The 22,563-nt window shown below is 28.2% G+C and overlaps 4 protein-coding genes across 4 annotated transcripts; 2 read left to right on the top strand and 2 right to left on the bottom strand.

Annotated features, from left to right (window-relative positions):
* Positions 1-1,290: 1,290 nt before the first annotated feature.
* LOC119599925 lies at positions 1,291-4,000 on the top strand. The gene is made up of 4 exons (XM_037949870.1): positions 1,291-1,802; positions 2,148-2,198; positions 2,261-3,920; positions 3,986-4,000. Exons 1-4 carry the CDS (start codon positions 1,291-1,293, stop codon positions 3,998-4,000), a joined length of 2,238 nt encoding a protein of 745 aa, XP_037805798.1.
* A 6,223-nt stretch (positions 4,001-10,223) lies between these two features.
* Positions 10,224-12,934, bottom strand: LOC119599924. Its single transcript, XM_037949869.1, has 4 exons — positions 12,423-12,934; positions 12,027-12,077; positions 10,304-11,963; positions 10,224-10,238 (listed from the first exon to the last, which is right to left on the bottom strand). Exons 1-4 carry the CDS (start codon positions 12,932-12,934, stop codon positions 10,224-10,226), a joined length of 2,238 nt encoding a protein of 745 aa, XP_037805797.1.
* A 2,313-nt stretch (positions 12,935-15,247) lies between these two features.
* On the bottom strand, positions 15,248-17,995 carry LOC119599943 (probable cytochrome P450 308a1). The gene is made up of 9 exons (XM_037949894.1): positions 17,811-17,995; positions 17,468-17,708; positions 17,278-17,373; positions 16,542-16,729; positions 16,198-16,438; positions 15,974-16,100; positions 15,732-15,876; positions 15,546-15,664; positions 15,248-15,474 (listed from the first exon to the last, which is right to left on the bottom strand). Exons 1-9 carry the CDS (start codon positions 17,993-17,995, stop codon positions 15,305-15,307), a joined length of 1,512 nt encoding a protein of 503 aa, XP_037805822.1. The 3' UTR covers positions 15,248-15,304.
* A 557-nt stretch (positions 17,996-18,552) lies between these two features.
* LOC119599922 (D(1A) dopamine receptor-like) lies at positions 18,553-22,347 on the top strand. The gene is made up of 3 exons (XM_037949868.1): positions 18,553-18,577; positions 19,688-20,156; positions 20,604-22,347. The coding sequence occupies exons 1-3, from the start codon at positions 18,553-18,555 to the stop codon at positions 21,001-21,003; spliced, it is 894 nt and encodes a 297-aa protein (XP_037805796.1). The 3' UTR covers positions 21,004-22,347.
* Positions 22,348-22,563: the final 216 nt, after the last annotated feature.

Genomic DNA, 22,563 nt, shown 5'->3' with positions numbered 1-22,563 from the left:
GAAGATTCGAACAATATAGTTTACTTACAGGTTTAGAGTTAGGTGACAGACCCGTTTAGGGTTGCCACTTGTTCAAGAAGAATTGGCTTTATGACTAGTTATTCCAACATGGGCTTAGAAGATAATGACTTTTAAAGTTAAAGGTAAAAAAAGTTACATGTTTCCACACCCTAGGTTACTTGGGGACACTAAAGTAACGATTGACTAGTCTATGCATTTCAAAGGGTACATTAGTGACTAATGACCCAAATATATACTTTTACTAATGTCTATCCACTATAGTGGTTTGACTTTAGTAAAAATTATAATCTTTTACGTGTGTACTGACTCCTGGTCGAACTGCTGGATTCATTCCAACCAAAATCGTTGGTTGGTTGTTTGTTCGATCGACTCAAAAATTGTTATTTTTATAAAAAATTAATCGAACATGTATGAATAATTCCATATATGACCAGAGAGGGAATAGTGGTGATAAGCAGAAAAATATCAGACATAGTCGACCTTATTATATCCTAACCCATTTTCATATTTTAGCATTAATATCAAACTGTAACATAACTCCATTTTACATACATTTGAATACAATTAATACATTATAAACAAATTTTTAGGAATTGGATAGGTGAATTTACGTTCGTATAGAACTTATTTATGTTGAGTTTTATTGGGATTTTAATATGATGATCGTCTGCTTATTAAAGATGATCATTTTTATAATGTTTATTTCTTGTTTGATTTTTTAAAGTGCGAATGCGTATTTTTATTTACATTATTCTCTTCTTTTGTTTATATTAGAGTTTACATTTGTTAGCATGTGTCATATACTATATGCTAAGATTGTCGTTTATATGTATGTTGATATATTTGAGAGTTTCTATCATGTTTGTGCATGATTTCTACATTTAAAGAAAGTTAATATGGAGGCGTGAATCAAGTTCATTACTATCTTCAGTTACGTTAGTGCATATTTATATCTTAAATGAACTGATTCAATTAAAAAATTATCAAGTGTATGTTTATAGTTACTTCAATTCAAATATTAGAGAAATAAATAATATTTCAATATATGAATCCAAAGGAGTTAACATAAAAAAGTAGATTATTGACTTGTCATATATTTAAAACAAAATATTTTAACGTATTATATTCAGTATACTTCACTACTTTCCCAAGAACGGATCAATTGTTCTAAACATACTTTTTTAATTAATTAAAAATTTAAACATTTAAATTTTGTTAATTATACTATATTTGAAATAAACAATTAAAATATATAAATTAAATAAAAAAATGCCTGAAATAAGTCATGAATCCACTCCAGGCAGTGCTGCTGCCGAACAATCAACATTTAATGGTTTTATTAAAAGGGAGAAGAGCGCGTTTAAAAACAGAATTATCACATTATCATACAATATCAATAATGAACAATGTCTCATACCAGAAATATTGTTGAAAAAAGCTGGCAGAGAATTTATGGAGGAAGTCTATAAATTTTTAAAACTTAATATTGGCTTAAAGTTCAACGTTGAACTCCATGCTCTTTACGCCAAGCCCAACTTAGATGATTTAGAAAACACCCCATTAGATGTGAAAAGTTTTCAAACAAAAATGAAAGAAATGTTCGACATCAGCGAATTTGAAGTAAAATTTACCAACAATATTGGAAGCATTTTACAAAAAATGGAAGAGTTTCAGGAAAGAGACAGTGGTTGGACTTTAGTACAATTAATAAAAGTTGTTCTAAATATAAATAAGTATCAACCACTGAAGGGTTCATCCTATATATCACTACCCAAAAAATTGTTAATGAAGAACGCATGCGTAAATGTCAAAAATAATGATGAATTTTGTTTCAAATGGGCCGTGATTTCAGCCATAGTTAATTTGGAAACAAAGGCAAATCGTACATCAAATTATAAAGTGAATATTTTGTCGAAAAATATTAACTTAAAGGGCTATTGCTTAAATTTCAATGGGTTGAGCTTCCCATTAAAAATAAAGGATATAACCATTTTTGAAGAAAATAATCCATGTATAAGTATAAATGTATTTGGATATGATGAAGCAAAAAACATTGTTGTTGGGCCATACTATAAAACAAAATGCAAAAAGCCTAATCATATTAATCTTTTATTTCTTCAAAAAAGTATTGGGGATAATACCATGTGTCATTATGTATGGATTAAATCTATTTCAAGGTATGTATAATATAAAAAAAAAACATATCCTTTTGACTATTTGTATTTTACTAATTTTACAGATTGATTAGAAACCAACAAACGAAAAGAAAAGAGAAGGTATTTGTATGTGATGATTGCTTACAACATTTTCATCTGATAGAAAAATTGGTAGCACACCAGAAGAATTGCGGTCAAAAAGTATCTTATGTTCCGGAAAAAGATAAGTCTACTTTAGAATTTCAAAACTATTGTAATTCCATGGATGTACCGTTTGTAGTATATGCTGATTCTGAATGTATATTTGAAAATATTCAAACATGCATTCCGAACATGGATTCATCATCGACAACATTAGTTGATAAACATATTCCATATGCATTTTCATACTACATTAAGTGTGCTTTTGATAATAGTTTAAGTAAATTACGTAGTTTTAAGGGATTTAACTCAGCAAAATTATTTATAGAGAATTTAGTATCAGATGCTAAATTTTTAAATGATAATTATTTAAAAAATATTATACCAATGGCACCCTTGACCGAAGAGGAAAATTTAGATTTTTATTCAAATAATATATGTCATATTTGCTCAAAAAATATTTTAAATGAAGAAAAAGTAAGAGATCATTGTCATTTAAGTGGAAAATATAGAGGACCGGCTCATAATACTTGTAATATAAATTACAAATTACCTTCATTTATCCCAGTTATTTTTCACAACTTTTCGGCATATGATTGTCATTTATTTGTGAAAGAGCTTAATAATATTGATGATGGTCCCATTAATATTATTCCACTCAATAAGGAGTTGTATATATCTCTTTCAAAAACTATTAATAGCGATAACGGTCGCAATATTGAAATAAGATTTTTAGACTCATACCGGTTTATGACATCGAGTTTAGATAATTTAGTTAAAAATTTAACTCAGGATGAACTGAAAGTCGTCAAAGAATTTCATTCTGACGATAAAAGTAAATTTAATTTGTTAATAAGAAAGGGTGTTTTTCCATATACATATTTAAATTCAGTAGAAAAACTCCAAGAACCTTGTTTACCAACCATAGATGAGTTCTTTAATAAATTAACTGAATCAGAATGTTCTATAGAGGACTATGCACATGCACAAAAAGTTTGGAATACTTTTGAGTGCAAAACATTAGAAGATTACTTAATGTTATACTTAAGAAGTGATGTTTTATTATTAGCCGATGTATTTGAAAACTTTAGATTAGTCTGTAAAAACATCTATAATTTAGATCCATGTCATTACTATACGGCACCTGGTCTATCTTGGGATGCAATGCTAAAAATAACAAACATAAAACTAGATTTGCTTACCGATATTGAAATGATTAATTTTTTACAAAAAGGAATTAGAGGTGGAATTGTTCAATGTTCTCAAAGACATTCTGTTGCAAACAACAAATATCTTTCTGACTACAATGACAAATTGCCCTCTAAATATTTAACATATTTAGATGCTAACAACTTATATGGTTGGGCAATGTCTCAATCTTTACCAGAGTGTGATTTTGAGTGGATTGAAGATATTAGAAACTTTTCATTGGAAAGTATTCCGATAGATTCTGATACTGGATATATTTTAGAGGTAGATTTGATATATCCCATAGAAATTCATGATAGTCACAACAATCTACCATTTTGTTGTGAAAATAAAGCACCACCCAGTTCTAAAGAGAAAAAATTAATTGTGGATTTAAACAACAAACATCAATATGTAATCTATTATAAGAATTTACAACAATGCTTAAACCACGGTCTAAAATTAAATAAAATACATAGAATCCTAAAATTTAAGCAGTCTAACTGGTTAAAAAAGTATATTTCCTTAAATAATTTTCACCGAACAAATGCAAAAAATACATTTGAGAAAAATTTTTTCAAACTGCTTAATAACGCTGTATATGGTAAAACTATGGAAAACGTTGATAAACGTAAAAACATTAAAATTGTGAGTAAATGGGAAAATGAAGGAAAAAGACTTGGAGCTCGTGCTCTAATAGCAAAACCAGAATTTCATTCTGTTAGTATATTTGAAGAAAATATGCTAGCAATTGAATTAAATAAAACGTATTCATTTTATAACAAACCCATTTATCTAGGTTTTACAATTCTAGAACTATCTAAATGGAAGATGTATGATTTCCATTATGATTATATTGTTCCTAAATACAATTCAAAAGCTCAACTTAATTATATGGACACTGATTCATTCATTTATACAATTGAAACGGATGATTTCTATAAAGATATAATTGATGATATCGATTCAAGATTCGACACTTCGGAATACGAATCTGATAATCGTTTTGGTATACCAAAAAAGAATAAGAAAGTATTAGGAATGATGAAGGATGAAAATAATGGTATACTTATGAAAGAATTTATAGGTTTAAGAGCTAAAATGTATTCATTTAAAACTGAAGATCATAAAGAAATCAAAAAAGCTAAGGGTGTCAAAAGTAATGTAGTTAAAAATTTAAGTCTTTCAGACTATAAGAACTGTTTGTATAATAAAAAAGTATATTATGGAAATATGATTATCTTTAAATCAAAATTACATGTTTTGTACACAGCATATATAAATAAAATTAGTTTAAGTTATTTAGATAATAAACGATTTATTTGTAATAATAATGTTAATACTCTTGCTTGGGGGCATTATAAACAAAAACTTTTAATAAATAATGATGATGAAGATCATGTTATGACCGATTTAAACATGATTAAAATGAAAGTAAATGACATCAATGATGCATCCATAAGCAATGGAGATGAATATTTAATGGAAATAGAATAATAAGATTTTCCTTTTATATAAAAAATGTTTAGACTTAGGCTAATAATTTTTAAGAAATTATATATCACTTAATATACATACATATAATATTATATTAACTTAAGTATGTTAGTTAAGGGAAATTTATAATGAAAAATAATAAAAACAAAAAACTATAGAAATTTCGTTTCATTTTAAGAATTTAGAGCCAATAACGAATGTTTTAATATTGGTGTTACACTTGCGTACATCGAACTCATATATGAATATTATTGCGCAAGGTTATGAAATTTTAATAAAACAATTTATGCTGGAGATATTAAGTGTCCACAAAAGGGACAAACAAAAAATCGAAAGCAAATAAAAATAAACATTTTAACTGCCATATGAATGCCACACGAACGGATAACAACAAAAAATTAAACACACTCATTCAGTGAGTACGGCGCATACGTATATACAATCCAACATACAAACACAACAGGACAGACGAATTTAGCTAATGGAATCAGACTTAAGTAAAATGCAACATAAACATAAATAATTATCGATATTATTACGCAAGATTATGAAAGACAACTACTTAGAACAGAAGAATTTGGGTCAAAAACTCATTTTTGATAAAGATTTGATTTTTACCTTAAAATATGAATTTTTACAAAGTTAAGTTGTAATTGAATTCTAATTAAGTTGGATTCAACGTTAGTTGAGTTTTAATATAAGTTCAATTTAAATTTTTTGTTAAGTTATAGTTTTGTTCTATCTCAATTCGAGGCTGATTATTGTTTAGATCTAGTTCAGTTGGAACATTTTTGGACTAAAGAATCATATTTTAGTCAAAAAAAACTTAATTTTAGGAGAAAATGTATAAAATTGCTCTAAGAATGCAATGATTTGTTAAAAAGTCTATTTTTCTGCAAATTCTTGTTCATTTAAGTTGGAATCTAAATAATTTTATGTTAAGTAGCAGTCAAGTTGTAGTTTGTTCTAGTCCGGTTCTGTATAAATTACAGTGTCGTTAGGGCTTAGTTCTAGTTAAGTTGGGATATTTTTGGATTAAAAATCTTATTTTAGTCAAAAACTTAATTTTTGGAGAAAAATTAATTAAAACTACACTATGAATGCAATGTTTTTCGAAAAAGTATATTTTCCAGCAAATTCTTGTTCATTTAATGTAGAATTTAATTCGTTTTATATTAAGTCGAAGTTAAGTCGAAGTTAAGTTGTAGTTTAGTTCTAGTCCGGATAAATTCCAGTTTGATTCTTATTTAGCTCCAGTTAAGTAACAAAAATATTTAAAATTTTACAAACTAATTTAGTGAACATGGAGCATTCGTATGATTTCGACATGGACAGACATAATTGACTCAGATGAAGAGAAAATCACATATTTACAAAAAATATTCATATATATATACATACGTATGTATATGTACATATATATGAATATCATCTGTCTTCTTAATAATGTTTATTATTCTTATAGTTTTTTTTTTTTTTTTACAGTTTCAAGTGCGATTGCGTATTGTTTTCATTATCCTGTTCTTTTGTTTATAATTTAAACAAACTTTTTGACTTCAAAATAGTGAGTGTATTAAACATATGTGCTTTATTACTGATATTTCTGTACGCCTGGTGCTAACCATTCGATATTAATGCATTTTATCCTACAAATATACTACATGGACAGACATAATTGACTCAGATGAAGAGAAAATCATATATTTACAAAACAATGCACACATATAATATATACATATATGTATATGTACATACATATTGATATCATTTGTCTTTCTTAATAAAGTTTACTGTTCTTATCTGTGTTTTACAGTTTCAAGTGCGACTGCGTATTGTTGATATTTCTCTACGCCTGGTACTAAACATTCGAGATTAGTGCATTTTTTTTAAAAAAGTGTTAAATTCTCGGATTTCACCCATTAAAATTTAAAATTTACTATGAAAATTTCAAATTTTAATTGCCCATAAAAATTAATTGTTGCTGTGCATACAATCAAAGTAGTTGTGTAATGTACGTTTATCAACCATTAATTTTAATGGGCAATTAAAATTTGAAATTTACTATGAAAATTTAAAATTTAATTGCCAAAATTTAAAAATTTTTTTTTTTTTTTTCAAAAAAATTTTTTTTAAGCAAATTTTTTTTTTTTTGCCAAAATATTTTGTTTATAAATTAAAAAAAAAAATATATGAATCACATTCAATACACAACTACTTTGATTGTATGCACAGCAACAATTAATTTTTATGGGCAATTAAAATTTGAAATTTTCATAGTAAATTTTAAATTTTAATGGGTGAAATCCGAGAATTTAACACTTTTTTTAAAAAAATGCACTAATCTCGAATGTTTAGCACCAGGCGTACAGAAATATCAACAATACGCAGTCGCACTTGAAACTGTAAAACACAGATAAGAACAGTAAACTTTATTAAGAAAGACAAATGATATCAATATGTATGTACATATACATATATGTATATATATGTGTACATTGTTTTGTAAATATATGATTTTCTCTTCATCTGAGTCAATTATGTCTGTCCATGTAGTATATTTAGTGTATTTGTAGGATAAAATGCATTAATATCGAATGGTTAGCACCAGGCGTACAGAAATATCAGTAATAAAGCATATATGTTTAATACACTCACTATTTTGAAGTCAAAAAGTTTGTTTAAATTATAAACAAAACAAGAGGATAATGAAAACAATACGCAATCGCACTTGAAACTGTAAAAAAAAAAAAAAACTATAAGAATAATAAACATTATTAAGAAGACAGATGATATTCATATGTATGTACATATACATACGTATGTATATATGTATGAATATTTTTTGTAAATATGTGATTTTCTCTTCATCTGAGTCAATTATGTCTGTCCATGTCGAAATCATACGAATGCTCCATGTTCACTAAATTAGTTTGTAAAATTTTAAATATTTTTGTTACTTAACTGGAGCTAAATAAGAATCAAACTGGAATTTATCCGGACTAGAACTAAACTACAACTTAACTTCGACTTAACTTCGACTTAATATAAACGAATTAAATTCTACATTAAATGAACAAGAATTTGCTGGAAAATATACTTTTTCGAAAAACATTGCATTCATAGTGTAGTTTTAATTAATTTTTATCCAAAAATTAAGTTTTTGACTAAAAATAAGATTTTTAATCCAAAAATATCCCAACTTAACTAGAACTAAGCCCTAACCACACTGTAATTTATACAGAACCGGACTAGAACAAACTACAACTTGACTGCTACTTAACATAAAATTATTTAGATTCCAACTTAAATGAACAAGAATTTGCAGAAAAATAGACTTTTTAACAAATCATTGCATTCTTAGAGCCATTTTATACATTTTCTCCTAAAATTAAGTTTTTTTTGACTAAAATATGATTCTTTAGTCCAAAAATATTCCAACTGAACTAGATCTAAACAATAATCAGCCTCGAATTGAGATAGAACAAAACTATAACTTAACAAAAAATTTAAATTGAACTTATATTAAAACTCAACTAATGTTGAATCCAACTTAATTAGAATTCAATTACAACTTAACTTTGTAAAAATTCATATTTTAAGGTAAAAATCAAATATTTATCAAAAATGAGTTTTTGACCCAAATTCTTCTGTTCTAAGTAGTTGTCTTTCATAATCTTGCGTAATAATATCGATAATTATTTATGTTTATGTTGCATTTTACTTAAGTCTGATTCCATTAGCTAAATTCGTCTGTCCTGTTGTGTTTGTATGTTGGATTGTATATACGTATGCGCCGTACTCACTGAATGAGTGTGTTTAATTTTTTGTTGTTATCCGATCGTGTGGCATTCATATGGCAGTTAAAATGTTTATTTTTATTTGCTTTCGATTTTTTGTTTGTCCCTTTTGTGGACACTTAATATCTCCAGCATAAATTGTTTTATTAAAATTTCATAACCTTGCGCAATAATATTCATATATGAGTTCGATGTACGCAAGTGTAACACCAATATTAAAACATTCGTTATTGGTTCTAAATTCTTAAAATGAAACGAAATTTCTATAGTTTTTTGTTTTTATTATTTTTCATTATAAATTTCCCTTAACTAACATACTTAAGTTAATATAATATTATATGTATGTATATTAAGTGATATATAATTTCTTAAAAATTATTAGCCTAAGTCTAAACATTTTTATATAAAAGGAAAATCTTATTATTCTATTTCCATTAAATATTCATCTCCATTGCATATGGATGCATCATTGATGTCATTTACTTTCATTTTAATCATGTTTAAATCGGTCATAACATGATCTTCATCATCATTATTTATTAAAAGTTTTTGTTTATAATGCCCCCAAGCAAGAGTATTAACATTATTATTACAAATAAATCGTTTATTATCTAAATAACTTAAACTAATTTTATTTATATATGCTGTGTACAAAACATGTAATTTTGATTTAAAGATAATCATATTTCCATAATATACTTTTTTATTATACAAACAGTTCTTATAGTCTGAAAGACTTAAATTTTTAACTACATTACTTTTGACACCCTTAGCTTTTTTGATTTCTTTATGATCTTCAGTTTTAAATGAATACATTTTAGCTCTTAAACCTATAAATTCTTTCATAAGTATACCATTATTTTCATCCTTCATCATTCCTAATACTTTCTTATTCTTTTTTGGTATACCAAAACGATTATCAGATTCGTATTCCGAAGTGTCGAATCTTGAATCGATATCATTAATTATATCTTTATAGAAATCATCCGTTTCAATTGTATAAATGAATGAATCAGTGTCCATATAATTAAGTTGAGCTTTTGAATTGTATTTAGGAACAATATAATCATAATGGAAATCATACATCTTCCATTTAGATAGTTCTAGAATTGTAAAACCTAGATAAATGGGTTTGTTATAAAATGAATACGTTTTATTTAATTCAATTGCTAGCATATTTTCTTCAAATATACTAACAGAATGAAATTCTGGTTTTGCTATTAGAGCACGAGCTCCAAGTCTTTTTCCTTCATTTTCCCATTTACTCACAATTTTAATGTTTTTACGTTTATCAACGTTTTCCATAGTTTTACCATATACAGCGTTATTAAGCAGTTTGAAAAAATTTTTCTCAAATGTATTTTTTGCATTTGTTCGGTGAAAATTATTTAAGGAAATATACTTTTTTAACCAGTTAGACTGCTTAAATTTTAGGATTCTATGTATTTTATTTAATTTTAGACCGTGGTTTAAGCATTGTTGTAAATTCTTATAATAGATTACATAATGATGTTTGTTGGTTAAATCCACAATTAATTTTTTCTCTTTAGAACTGGGTGGTGCTTTATTTTCACAACAAAATGGTAGATTGTTGTGACTATCATGAATTTCTATGGGATATATCAAATCTACCTCTAAAATATATCCAGTATCAGAATCTATCGGAATACTTTCCAATGAAAAGTTTCTAATATCTTCAATCCACTCAAAATCACACTCTGGTAAAGATTGAGACATTGCCCAACCATATAAGTTGTTAGCATCTAAATATGTTAAATATTTAGAGGGCAATTTGTCATTGTAGTCAGAAAGATATTTGTTGTTTGCAACAGAATGTCTTTGAGAACATTGAACAATTCCACCTCTAATTCCTTTTTGTAAAAAATTAATCATTTCAATATCGGTAAGCAAATCTAGTTTTATGTTGGTTATTTTTAGCATTGCATCCCAAGATAGACCAGGTGCCGTATAGTAATGACATGGATCTAAATTATAGATGTTTTTACAGACTAATCTAAAGTTTTCAAATACATCGGCTAATAATAAAACATCACTTCTTAAGTATAACATTAAGTAATCTTCTAATGTTTTGCACTCAAAAGTATTCCAAACTTTTTGTGCATGTGCATAGTCCTCTATAGAACATTCTGATTCAGTTAATTTATTAAAGAACTCATCTATGGTTGGTAAACAAGGTTCTTGGAGTTTTTCTACTGAATTTATATATGTATATGGAAAAACACCCTTTCTTATTAACAAATTAAATTTACTTTTATCGTCAGAATGAAATTCTTTGACGACTTTCAGTTCATCCTGAGTTAAATTTTTAACTAAATTATCTAAACTCGATGTCATAAACCGGTATGAGTCTAAAAATCTTATTTCAATATTGCGACCGTTATCGCTATTAATAGTTTTTGAAAGAGATATATACAACTCCTTATTGAGTGGAATAATATTAATGGGACCATCATCAATATTATTAAGCTCTTTCACAAATAAATGACAATCATATGCCGAAAAGTTGTGAAAAATAACTGGGATAAATGAAGGTAATTTGTAATTTATATTACAAGTATTATGAGCCGGTCCTCTATATTTTCCACTTAAATGACAATGATCTCTTACTTTTTCTTCATTTAAAATATTTTTTGAGCAAATATGACATATATTATTTGAATAAAAATCTAAATTTTCCTCTTCGGTCAAGGGTGCCATTGGTATAATATTTTTTAAATAATTATCATTTAAAAATTTAGCATCTGATACTAAATTCTCTATAAATAATTTTGCTGAGTTAAATCCCTTAAAACTACGTAATTTACTTAAACTATTATCAAAAGCACACTTAATGTAGTATGAAAATGCATATGGAATATGTTTATCAACTAATGTTGTCGATGATGAATCCATGTTCGGAATGCATGTTTGAATATTTTCAAATATACATTCAGAATCAGCATATACTACAAACGGTACATCCATGGAATTACAATAGTTTTGAAATTCTAAAGTAGACTTATCTTTTTCCGGAACATAAGATACTTTTTGACCGCAATTCTTCTGGTGTGCTACCAATTTTTCTATCAGATGAAAATGTTGTAAGCAATCATCACATACAAATACCTTCTCTTTTCTTTTCGTTTGTTGGTTTCTAATCAATCTGTAAAATTAGTAAAATACAAATAGTCAAAAGGATATGTTTTTTTTTTTATATTATACATACCTTGAAATAGATTTAATCCATACATAATGACACATGGTATTATCCCCAATACTTTTTTGAAGAAATAAAAGATTAATATGATTAGGCTTTTTGCATTTTGTTTTATAGTATGGCCCAACAACAATGTTTTTTGCTTCATCATATCCAAATACATTTATACTTATACATGGATTATTTTCTTCAAAAATGGTTATATCCTTTATTTTTAATGGGAAGCTCAACCCATTGAAATTTAAGCAATAGCCCTTCAAGTTAATATTTTTCGACAAAATATTCACTTTATAATTTGATGTACGATTTGCCTTTGTTTCCAAATTAACTATGGCTGAAATCACGGCCCATTTGAAACAAAATTCATCATTATTTTTGACATTTACGCATGCGTTCTTCATTAACAATTTTTTGGGTAGTGATATATAGGATGAACCCTTCAGTGGTTGATACTTATTTATATTTAGAACAACTTTTATTAATTGTACTAAAGTCCAACCACTGTCTCTTTCCTGAAACTCTTCCATTTTTTGTAAAATGCTTCCAATATTGTTGGTAAATTTTACTTCAAATTCGCTGATGTCGAACATTTCTTTCATTTTTGTTTGAAAACTTTTCACATCTAATGGGGTGTTTTCTAAATCATCTAAGTTGGGCTTGGCGTAAAGAGCATGGAGTTCAACGTTGAACTTTAAGCCAATATTAAGTTTTAAAAATTTATAGACTTCCTCCATAAATTCTCTGCCAGCTTTTTTCAACAATATTTCTGGTATGAGACATTGTTCATTATTGATATTGTATGATAATGTGATAATTCTGTTTTTAAACGCGCTCTTCTCCCTTTTAATAAAACCATTAAATGTTGATTGTTCGGCAGCAGTACTGCCTGGAGTGGATTCATGACTTATTTCAGGCATTTTTTTATTTAATTTATTTATATTTTTAATTGTTTATTTCAAATATAGTATAATTAACAAAATTTAAATGTTTAAATTTTTAATTAATTAAAAAAGTATGTTTAGAACAATTGATCCGTTCTTGGGAAAGTAGTGAAGTATACTGAATATAATACGTTAAAATATTTTGTTTTAAATATATGACAAGTCAATAATCTACTTTTTTATGTTAACTCCTTTGGATTCATATATTGAAATATTATTTATTTCTCTAATATTTGAATTGAAGTAACTATAAACATACACTTGATAATTTTTTAATTGAATCAGTTCATTTAAGATATAAATATGCACTAACGTAACTGAAGATAGTAATGAACTTGATTCACGCCTCCATATTAACTTTCTTTAAATGTAGAAATCATGGACAAACATGATAGAAACTCTCAAATATATCAACATACATATAAACGACAATCTTAGCATATAGTATATGACACATGCTAACAAATGTAAACTCTAATATAAACAAAAGAAGAGAATAATGTAAATAAAAATACGCATTCGCACTTTAAAAAATCAAACAAGAAATAAACATTATAAAAATGATCATCTTTAATAAGCAGACGATCATCATATTAAAATCCTAATAAAACTCAACATAAATAAGTTCTATACGAACGTAAATTCACCTATCCAATTCCTAAAAATTTGTTTATAATGTATTAATTGTATTCAAATGTATGTAAAATGGAGTTATGTTACAGTTTGATATTAATGCTAAAATATGAAAATGGGTTAGGATATAATAAGGTCGACTATGTCTGATATTTTTCTGCTTATCACCACTATTCCCTCTCTGGTCATATATGGAATTATTCATACATGTTCGATTAATTTTTTATAAAAATAACAATTTTTGAGTCGATCGAACAAACAACCAACCAAACGATTTTGGTTGGAATGAATCCAGCAGTTCGACCAGGAGTCAGTACACACGTAAAAGATTATAATTTTTACTAAAGTCAAACCACTATAGTGGATAGACATTAGTAAAAGTATATATTTGGGTCATTAGTCATTAATGTATCCTTTAGTCATTAATGTACCCATAGACTAGTCAATCGTTACTTTAGTGTCCCCCCAGTAACCTAGTGTGTGGAAACATGTAACTTTTTTACCTTTAACTTTAAAAGTCATTATCTTCTAAGCCCATGTTGGAATAACTAGTCATAAAGCCAATTCTTCTTGAACAAGTGGCAACCCTAAACGGGTCTGCCACCTAACTCTAAACCGTAAGTAAACTATATTGTTCGGATCTTCTATCTATCCTTCTCTTTCTTTCAACCTTCCATCCTAACTCTCTTTTTCCCCATCTCGATCATCCTAAATCCTTCACCTTTCTATATTATCCCTATTCCTACCACCCCTCCTATCTTCTATCCGTCTGGTTACCGGCCTAGCCGCCAGTGGTAAAACAAGATTTTAAAAGGGAAACTTACTCGTTCGGGTCTAACAATTAACCATTATATGCAACGTCACTACGTTGGAACTATCTCCTTGAACCGTCGGTCACTAGGTTGGAACTACCTCCTTGAACCGTCGGGCTACTTTATTTTGATTTCACAATAAATATAATGTTGTTGTATGTGGCTAAAGCAACAATCAAACGAACGTCATCGAACTCATTAACTGGTTGCATCGAACCAAACAGCGATCGAACCTTCGAACATTTTGGTTGCAATGTCTGTCATTAAAAAGTGGCCTGGAATCCCTTCAAACATACTACTACCCACCTGAGATATGCATACACACAAAGACAACAATTTTCAACAACAATAAATGAGTTCAATTTTTTTTTCAAAAATAAACTTCTCTTAATAAGAGGAACAACAAGAAATATGTTCATATGTACATAAGTACATTGCATGAATACTCATGTGTGCATTTGATGCATTATTTTAAAAATAAAAATATTTATTTTTTTTTTAAAACAAGGCAAAACAAAATAAATAACAACACACTTGCACAGCTAAAATTTTATACACAAATACATCCAGCTGTATTGCAAGGAGTCAAACAATTATTGTTTGACTCCTTACAATACAGCTGCAAGCTTGTTTATTTGGTTTTTGGGTCTTTGGACAATTAGTTATTCTTTATAATGGAAAAAAGAAGCCAATACTTTTATTAATGAGCTCAAGTGATAATAGAAGATCCTACATAAGATCCTTGGTAATGAATAAAAACCATTTTCTATACTTCTCACTATTTAGAAGTAAACACCCCAAACTGCAGGGCATATAACTACAAACTAAATTTATTTAAGTTTATATTAACATATTCTCTTTATTTTACTTAGGGATTTATATTAAAGAATTTAATACCATTTTATGTTCTTGGCTTAAACTTAATCCAAATGCCATTCTTAGCAGCTGTTAGAAATGTAGTTGTTGACATTACTAATGGTTTGTGCTGTGCATTGTCAGGCAAATGTACGGAAAACTGGGACAGCAATGAAACTAAGCCTGCTTTGGTTTGGGCCAAAGCAAAACGACCACCTTTAAAAAAATTAAACATAAAACAGAACAAATTTTACTTAAAAACACAAACTTAAATTTTGCAAACATACCAGGACACATGCGAGGACCTTCGCCAAAACCCAAAAATGAGCAACTTGGACGATTTTCTTTATCCACTAAAAAACGTTCTGGTTTAAAGGCCAAAGGATCGGGATATAAAACAGGATCACTGTTTACATTTACATATACAAAGAAATGAAATTGTATCTTGTTTTGGAATAGAATTAAAGACTTACTAGTGTACTGCTTTTACCGGCACTATAAATACCATGCCTTCTGGTACTTTAAAACTAGAGCCATTTACAGTTTGTGCTGGCAATTTAAATGATTTGGTGCAGTGTTTTAATAAGGCCATCATGGGTGGATGCAGACGTAATGTTTCTATCGTTTGCAATAACAAACCGCCACAGCATAATAAAATAAAAAAGTTTTTTAAGATTTAGTTATGCAAATGCAAAGAGAAAATGGAAAACTTTACCATATAGGGAAGCATCAAAATATGTCATCTCCTGCAAAGCATCGTAACTTAGTTGGCCATTATAACGCTTTAAAACTTCATCAATTTCCCATAAAACTTTTTGTTGCTCCAAAGGATTTGTAGCATACTGAAACATACAAAGATACATATTATGTATGTATATATAGAGAGACACAATTGCTTTTGCACACTATTGCATTTAAACTTTTTTCTTTTCCTCTCACCTCGTACATTGCAAAGGCCATTAAAGATGATGAAGTTTCAAAACCTTCTAATAGAAATGTACTACAATGTCCCACAATGGTAGCCGGGTCTATGGGTTCATTAAGTTTTTGCTTGTTTTCGATTAACCACTGTATAAAGTCCATGTGGTCTTTAGAGTTTCCATTATCATTGTTTAAGCGTAATTTTAATATGTTTGTTATAATAGTTTTTAACCACATTGCTACACCATCTGGTATGTAGCTGCAAAATAATTTTATTATCCCTATTTCATTTCGTCCACAATTTCAAAGGAATACTATTATATTGGGACTGCTAAACAAATGGGATTGTCAAACATACTTACGTATATTTCATGAGTTTACCCAATGTTGGTGAAAAGAGTAGAGCTGTTGTTTCCAAAAGACTTAATGGATTGGGTAAAAATAACTTCTCTACTAGTTGGGTAAAATCAGAATTTTTATTGGTAAAAGATTGTGCATCTAAGCCGTAAGCAGCAGAGGCCACCACATCCAATGTGTATTTGGAAAATAACTACTTATTTAGATGGGGGGAAAAGTTGTATGTGAAATGTATTAGAAAATGTTAAACTTTCATAAATTATTTTAAATAAAATGAGAAAAAATGGCAGCAAGTGTGTTTAAAAGTTTTTTTTTTATATTTACCTAAAATGTTCAAAAATCTAAAGCTAAAGAATGTAAAAGGTATGCTCTTGTTTGGGAATATTTCATACATTTTATTTTGTCCTCATTACCCTAATAATTCTTTGCAATTTAAAAAATTTCTGAAATTAAAAAGTTAGTCAAAAAAATAACAAATTTCTATATATGTTATGGATCCTTATTAGATTCTAAAAGGATCAAGTCATGTCCGTCCGTATGTCTGTCTGTTTGTCTCACTGTTTAACTGTTTAAAAAATCTTAAAAATATAAACTTTGAACATCGATAAAATCTAAACCATAACGATTTTAAAAATTTCGAAGAGCTTTAATTTTTGTTTCCAAATGTTATGAAATAATATAGCCGCTTAGCTCTTATTTGTTAATGTCTACATAAATTGTTGTCAATGTTTCATTACTTACATCTTTCGCTTCAAAGCAATTCGTATTGATATTATCCACAACATATGCATTCAACTTCTTGCAGACATTCTCAATATGGGGAAATGAAAATTTAACCTTAAGCAAAAATAAAAAAGCAAAATCTTAATTGGTGTATTTACGAGCGGCTTACATACTTACATATGAATGTAAATATACAACACATACTTACTTTATTGGGCGTGAATATGGGTACAATTTCATTTCGCATTTTACGCCATTTCTCCCCTTTGGCTATAAAAGGATTACACATTGCCACAACATCACGTTTGGGATCAACCCACAAAACATTATCCTGAAAATGTTGAAAACTACGTATCATCACCTCTTTGAGCATTTCAGAGCTACGCAACAGTATGCAAGGTTCATTGAACAGACGATAAATGCCAATGTAGGGTAAATCATGGTATTCACTAGACAAGTTAAGACAGGAGAACATTAGACATATTTATTACACACACTTACAATTTTTGTCTAAATGCATGCGAAGTATTTTGTAATTATTCTCTACACACTTGTAAATATTTTGATACACATCACCATAGTGCTGGCGAGACATTACATATTTCAACATATTGCCAACTATAGGCACACCCAGAGGTCCTTTAACACCATGTCTCTGCCAATAGGTGCACTTCCAGGCCATGTATGAGATCAGGATTATAACAGTAATAGCGAGAATAAATAATATTGAGAACATTTTCGTGATGTTGTCTTAAGCCTCAGTAATTTACTACTGATTGCATGCGAATATAAAAATTGACACACAACAGGTTTGTAAAAAAAGCAGTAATAGGGAGGTATTTGTTTTAGAAAACGGTTTTTGTTTAAAAACCAATTGTTTTATAAAACTTTAAATGTTTTAAAACCTTTTGTAATGCCTATTATTTGCACTACCCTAGCTTAAGTGCATAGCATGTATGCTGCCACACGACATCATGCATGTTGTTTTCATTAAGTTGTATACATATGTAGGTATCGTTGTTTTTTCCTAGTTTATATTGTATTGTACTTTTAATAAAAACAATACGATGCCTGTCTATCATTTTGTTTAATGCGATTAAATTTAATCAAAATAGATTAAACACATATGCATCTGATATACAGCAGCAACAAATAGTGATTGAATTGCATCAAATTATTTAATAGAAAACAAATTACACGCAAAATAAAACAAAATAAACTGAAGCGCACAATACTTTAAATGAAATATATCTTGCACGATAGCGCTTCTACTCAGCAAAAGTTACTTTCATAATGACTTTCAATTGTTTTAACTTAGGTTATAACATACTCTTAAATGACAACTACATATTGTCTTACCCGCGTATTCATAAAGATGTTAATTGTTATTTTGAATTAATTACTTGCATTTTCCACACAAAATTCTTACAATAAACCATAAACAGCTTTATTAAGCGTTTATGAATATGGGAATTAATTGCCAACACGTATACATACATAGTTATTCATTTAATATTTTCCTCTCAAGAGAAAAACTTTTCAACGTCCTACTTAAGCCCCTTTCACACGAGCACACAAGTAATATGATCTGTCAAAATTTTGTGTAGAAGAGAACAGATGGGATCGTCTAAACGCAATATGTAATGAAACCATAATACATTGAGAGAAAATACGGATGTAAAATTTGACAGTCGTATGGCTCTCTTCATTTTTTGAAATAAAAAACAAGCAAGTCGCAATAGATCAGGGATGTATTTTTATGTAAACACATACAAAAAAAGTGAAACAGCTGTTTCCATCTTACTTTGTTATTGTTTTATACCAATCGTGTAAACACAAAAAATATAAATCATAAAACTTTTCATTAGACTTGTCATACGTAAAGTGTGATCGTCTGAAGGGCCCTTTAGTAATAAAAGGTTTTGCTGGGTATTTATGTGTTTAAATTACTGTAATTTTTATACAATTTTCTACATGCGTTTATCGGTTGTAATTAAAAAAATGTTCTTCTTTTTATCATTTTTAATGTAGTTAATGAAATGTTAATAAATTTTATTATAAAAATCAAATTATATTTTATTTACTCGTGTTATATTTATCACAATATTTTAATAAAAACGTAATTGACTACTTCATTAATGCATAATCACTAAAATGAGAAATTTTCAGTTGATTTTTTATAAATAATCCAATAACCAGTATAATGAATTAATCACTATTATTTAAATCAACAAATTCGAATAATAAACCAATACATTAGACCTGCATTCAAAAATAGATTTAATGCGAAAGGTATTAATTTGGTTTTTAATACTAATAATACCATTTTTATTATTTAATGATAAAAACAAATTTAATGTTTTAATAAATGTCATGACATTGCTTATGAAATTTAAATTAAATTTTTTCCTTCCTTTATTAATTTCAGAACCCATTTCACGTTTATGCTGTAAACGTTCAAGCTCTTCCTCCTCCTCTAGTAACACATACAGCGGACGTCCTCACTTATATTGTATGCGTTTTGCCACTTTAAAAACTACACTACCGGAGAAGGAAGTCAGTGCCACCAGCAATTTTTGCACAGCAGACTGTTGCAGTAGTGGCGGTGGTGGCGGCAGTACGGCAGCTACAAACATTAACGCCAACAATTCAAATATGACAACAGCAACCATGTCATTGCCATCAACATCATCGGCTGTATCAGCATCAACATCGACAGCAACCGCAACCATGTATCGTTACCAAATGCAACAGCAATATCACAATCATCCACATAATCATGCCCGTTGTTATTGTATGGTGCAGCAAGTGGTGCCACAATTTAATAGCAAAACGGATGTTAAGAAATCTTTTAATAGCAAAAGAAGTTTAAAGGTCACAGAATCAGTGTTAAGAAGGTAAATTTGTTATAAAAGTATATACACATTCATACATGTTTTATAATTTAACCATACTGTAGTTAGTAGTCTTAAAAATGACCAATTTTAAATGGAATTTTGATAAATCTTTAATATTAAAGTTGTTTTTATCGAAAAACTTTATTTTCTTTTACATTATAAAAACATATTCAGAACATTCTGTGATAAAAATACCACAAGGATGTTATTTTTACATGAACAACTTATCTAGATATTTTTTGTCTCTTTGATTCCTTTTTCAATTCTGTCAATAGCAGTTGAAATTGGTGGTATTTCTCCAATACTGATACTGTTATTCGTAACAGTAATAGTCAATGACTATTAGTCATATTGCACATTCATGCTTATGAAAAATATTTTACAGGCTTTTACTACTTTTGCATATTTTTTTAAATTTCCTTTCCTCTCTTTTTCTTTTCGTTTCAGAAATAATATTGCCAAGAATTTGGAAAGTAAAAAACGTGTTGTTAAAATGCTGTCCGTTTTGGTTTTGGAATTCTTTATATGCTGGACACCACTCTATGTTATAAACACCGCGGCCATGTACATTGGCTCAGCCATTTACGAGTACATTGACTACAAGTCCATAAGTGCACTACAGTTGTTGGCGTATTCATCATCCTGCTGTAATCCTATCACATATTGTTTTATGAATGCAAATTTCCGTCGTGCATTCTGGGATACATTCAAGGGCATGCAATGGTGTGGCAAACGATTTCAACGGAAACGTTCCACCGCACAAAGTGGTGCAAATTTATGTTTAGCCGGCAGCATACGTGTCAATAGTTGCACGGTACAGACAGTAATTGATAGTCCACGTTTGTAAAATATGAAAATATTCCAGAGGGAATAACTTTTCCATGGCATTTTGTAAATTTAGTTTATTGTGAATTTGGAAACCTCATATAATGAAGGTGTTCTATTAAAATTACTGTGAAGAATTGTGAACCAAACCATAAAAGTTGTATACATTGTGAAATGTTAAGTGAACTAACTCACAACGAATTGTAGTAGATTTTTTAGTTTATATAAATATTCATTTTTGTAGCTTTTATATAAACATTTTGTAATGACTACTATATGTATTACCCAAAGATTAATTGTCAGTTTTATAAATTTATGAAACTCTTATTTGCTTAAGAATTACATTCATTCATACGTATTTTTATCAGACAAAGTACTCGTCATATTACAGTTTATATTTACAAAATAAAAGTTTCTCCGAAGTGATTGTAAAATTAAATTATATAAAATATTATTCAATTTATAAACCGTTATGGTATGTTTATCTAAACAATTTATCTTATATGTACATATGTTATATTTTTTATACCCACCATCACAACATTCATTTTATCATTCAATTTGTAACACATCGAAGTATCGGAGTATCATACACAGAGGGAAAAAGAAATATACTAATATACTATATTGACAACAAAAATTTTATAATTTTACAATAACATTCGTTGTTAAAGTATATACATACGTACTATAACTCTATGTAATGTTGACAACGAAACGTTGTCAACATTGCAACAATTCGTTGTCGAAATCTAAATTTTATTCACATCCGTTGTTAAATGTTAACAAACGTGGTAAGGTCACTATGTAGCAATGTTGTCAACATTATATAGTGTTGTCGTACGTATGATATACTTTGACAACGGATGTTATTGAAAAAATAATAAATAGTTTGGTGTCAATTTGGTACCAGGCGTGTATATTTCCTTTTCCCTCTATGCAGATCTACAAAAGTTTATATATTCTAGATCTAGATGATAACACAGTTCTGCATAAATAAAATTAAATTATAAATCCTGATATTATATAAAAAAAAATATGAATTCATAAAGTCCTATGTACGAAATTCATCTTCTTTGATGATGGGTATATAAGATTCGGCTTAGCCGAATACAACACTCTTACTTGTTACTTTTTGTATTGTTGTTATCAATGGACTATAAATGTAGCAAATACTAGATAAGTATTGCCAATACTTGAGTTGAGTTCAAATATCAAACCAAACGAAATTTGCATATTTTTTATGCAAATATAATTTTAAGAATTACTGTAAGGAGAACCAGAGCAACAACAAAATTGATTTCCTTATAAATATAAAATATTTTAAAATAGTTTTTCCTTTCAATTTTAAATTTTTAATAAATGTTTAAAATAAATAAAAAAAGAAAACATAAAATAAATAAAGCTGAGATTTTAAACTAAATTTGAGTTTATTAAAAAATATATGAAGTTTTGTTGTTTTCTTTTTTTAAAGGAGAATTTTAAGAGAGAAGGCAAGTTAAATGGTTAACCTTTCTATTTGTTCTAAAGAAACACAATTGAAATTACTTTATAAAATTACAAAAAAATAGTTTTGAGAAAT

The sequence above is a fragment of the Lucilia sericata genome, unplaced genomic scaffold, assembly GCF_015586225.1.
Source record: "Lucilia sericata isolate MDLA Ls3-8-SP2 unplaced genomic scaffold, ASM1558622v1 Contig000097F_arrow, whole genome shotgun sequence".
Lineage (NCBI taxonomy): Eukaryota > Metazoa > Arthropoda > Insecta > Diptera > Calliphoridae > Lucilia > Lucilia sericata.
Note: the sequence above shows the minus strand (reverse complement) of the source record. Positions and strands in the feature narration are given on the sequence as shown.

Excerpts from the sequence above, each read along its gene's own strand:
- LOC119599925 (XM_037949870.1), top strand. The coding sequence starts at position 1,291 with ATGCCTGAAATAAGTCATGAATCCACTCCAGGCAGTGCTGCTGCCGAA. Across the intron at positions 1,803-2,147 it reads ATATCACTACCCAAAAAATT|TATTGGGGATAATACCATGT; the intron begins GTTAATGAAGAA and ends TCTTCAAAAAAG. Across the intron at positions 2,199-2,260 it reads TGGATTAAATCTATTTCAAG|ATTGATTAGAAACCAACAAA; the intron begins GTATGTATAATA and ends CTAATTTTACAG.
- LOC119599924 (XM_037949869.1), bottom strand. The coding sequence starts at position 12,934 with ATGCCTGAAATAAGTCATGAATCCACTCCAGGCAGTACTGCTGCCGAA. Across the intron at positions 12,078-12,422 it reads ATATCACTACCCAAAAAATT|TATTGGGGATAATACCATGT; the intron begins GTTAATGAAGAA and ends TCTTCAAAAAAG. Across the intron at positions 11,964-12,026 it reads TGGATTAAATCTATTTCAAG|ATTGATTAGAAACCAACAAA; the intron begins GTATGTATAATA and ends CTAATTTTACAG.
- LOC119599943 (XM_037949894.1), bottom strand. The coding sequence starts at position 17,995 with ATGTTCTCAATATTATTTATTCTCGCTATTACTGTTATAATCCTGATC. Across the intron at positions 17,374-17,467 it reads CCATATTCACGCCCAATAAA|GTTAAATTTTCATTTCCCCA; the intron begins GTAAGTATGTGT and ends TTTTTGCTTAAG. Across the intron at positions 15,877-15,973 it reads TTTTGATGCTTCCCTATATG|AAACATTACGTCTGCATCCA; the intron begins GTAAAGTTTTCC and ends TGCAAACGATAG.
- LOC119599922 (XM_037949868.1), top strand. The coding sequence starts at position 18,553 with ATGACTTTCAATTGTTTTAACTTAG. Across the intron at positions 18,578-19,687 it reads TTTCAATTGTTTTAACTTAG|AACCCATTTCACGTTTATGC; the intron begins GTTATAACATAC and ends TATTAATTTCAG. Across the intron at positions 20,157-20,603 it reads ACAGAATCAGTGTTAAGAAG|AAATAATATTGCCAAGAATT; the intron begins GTAAATTTGTTA and ends TTTTCGTTTCAG.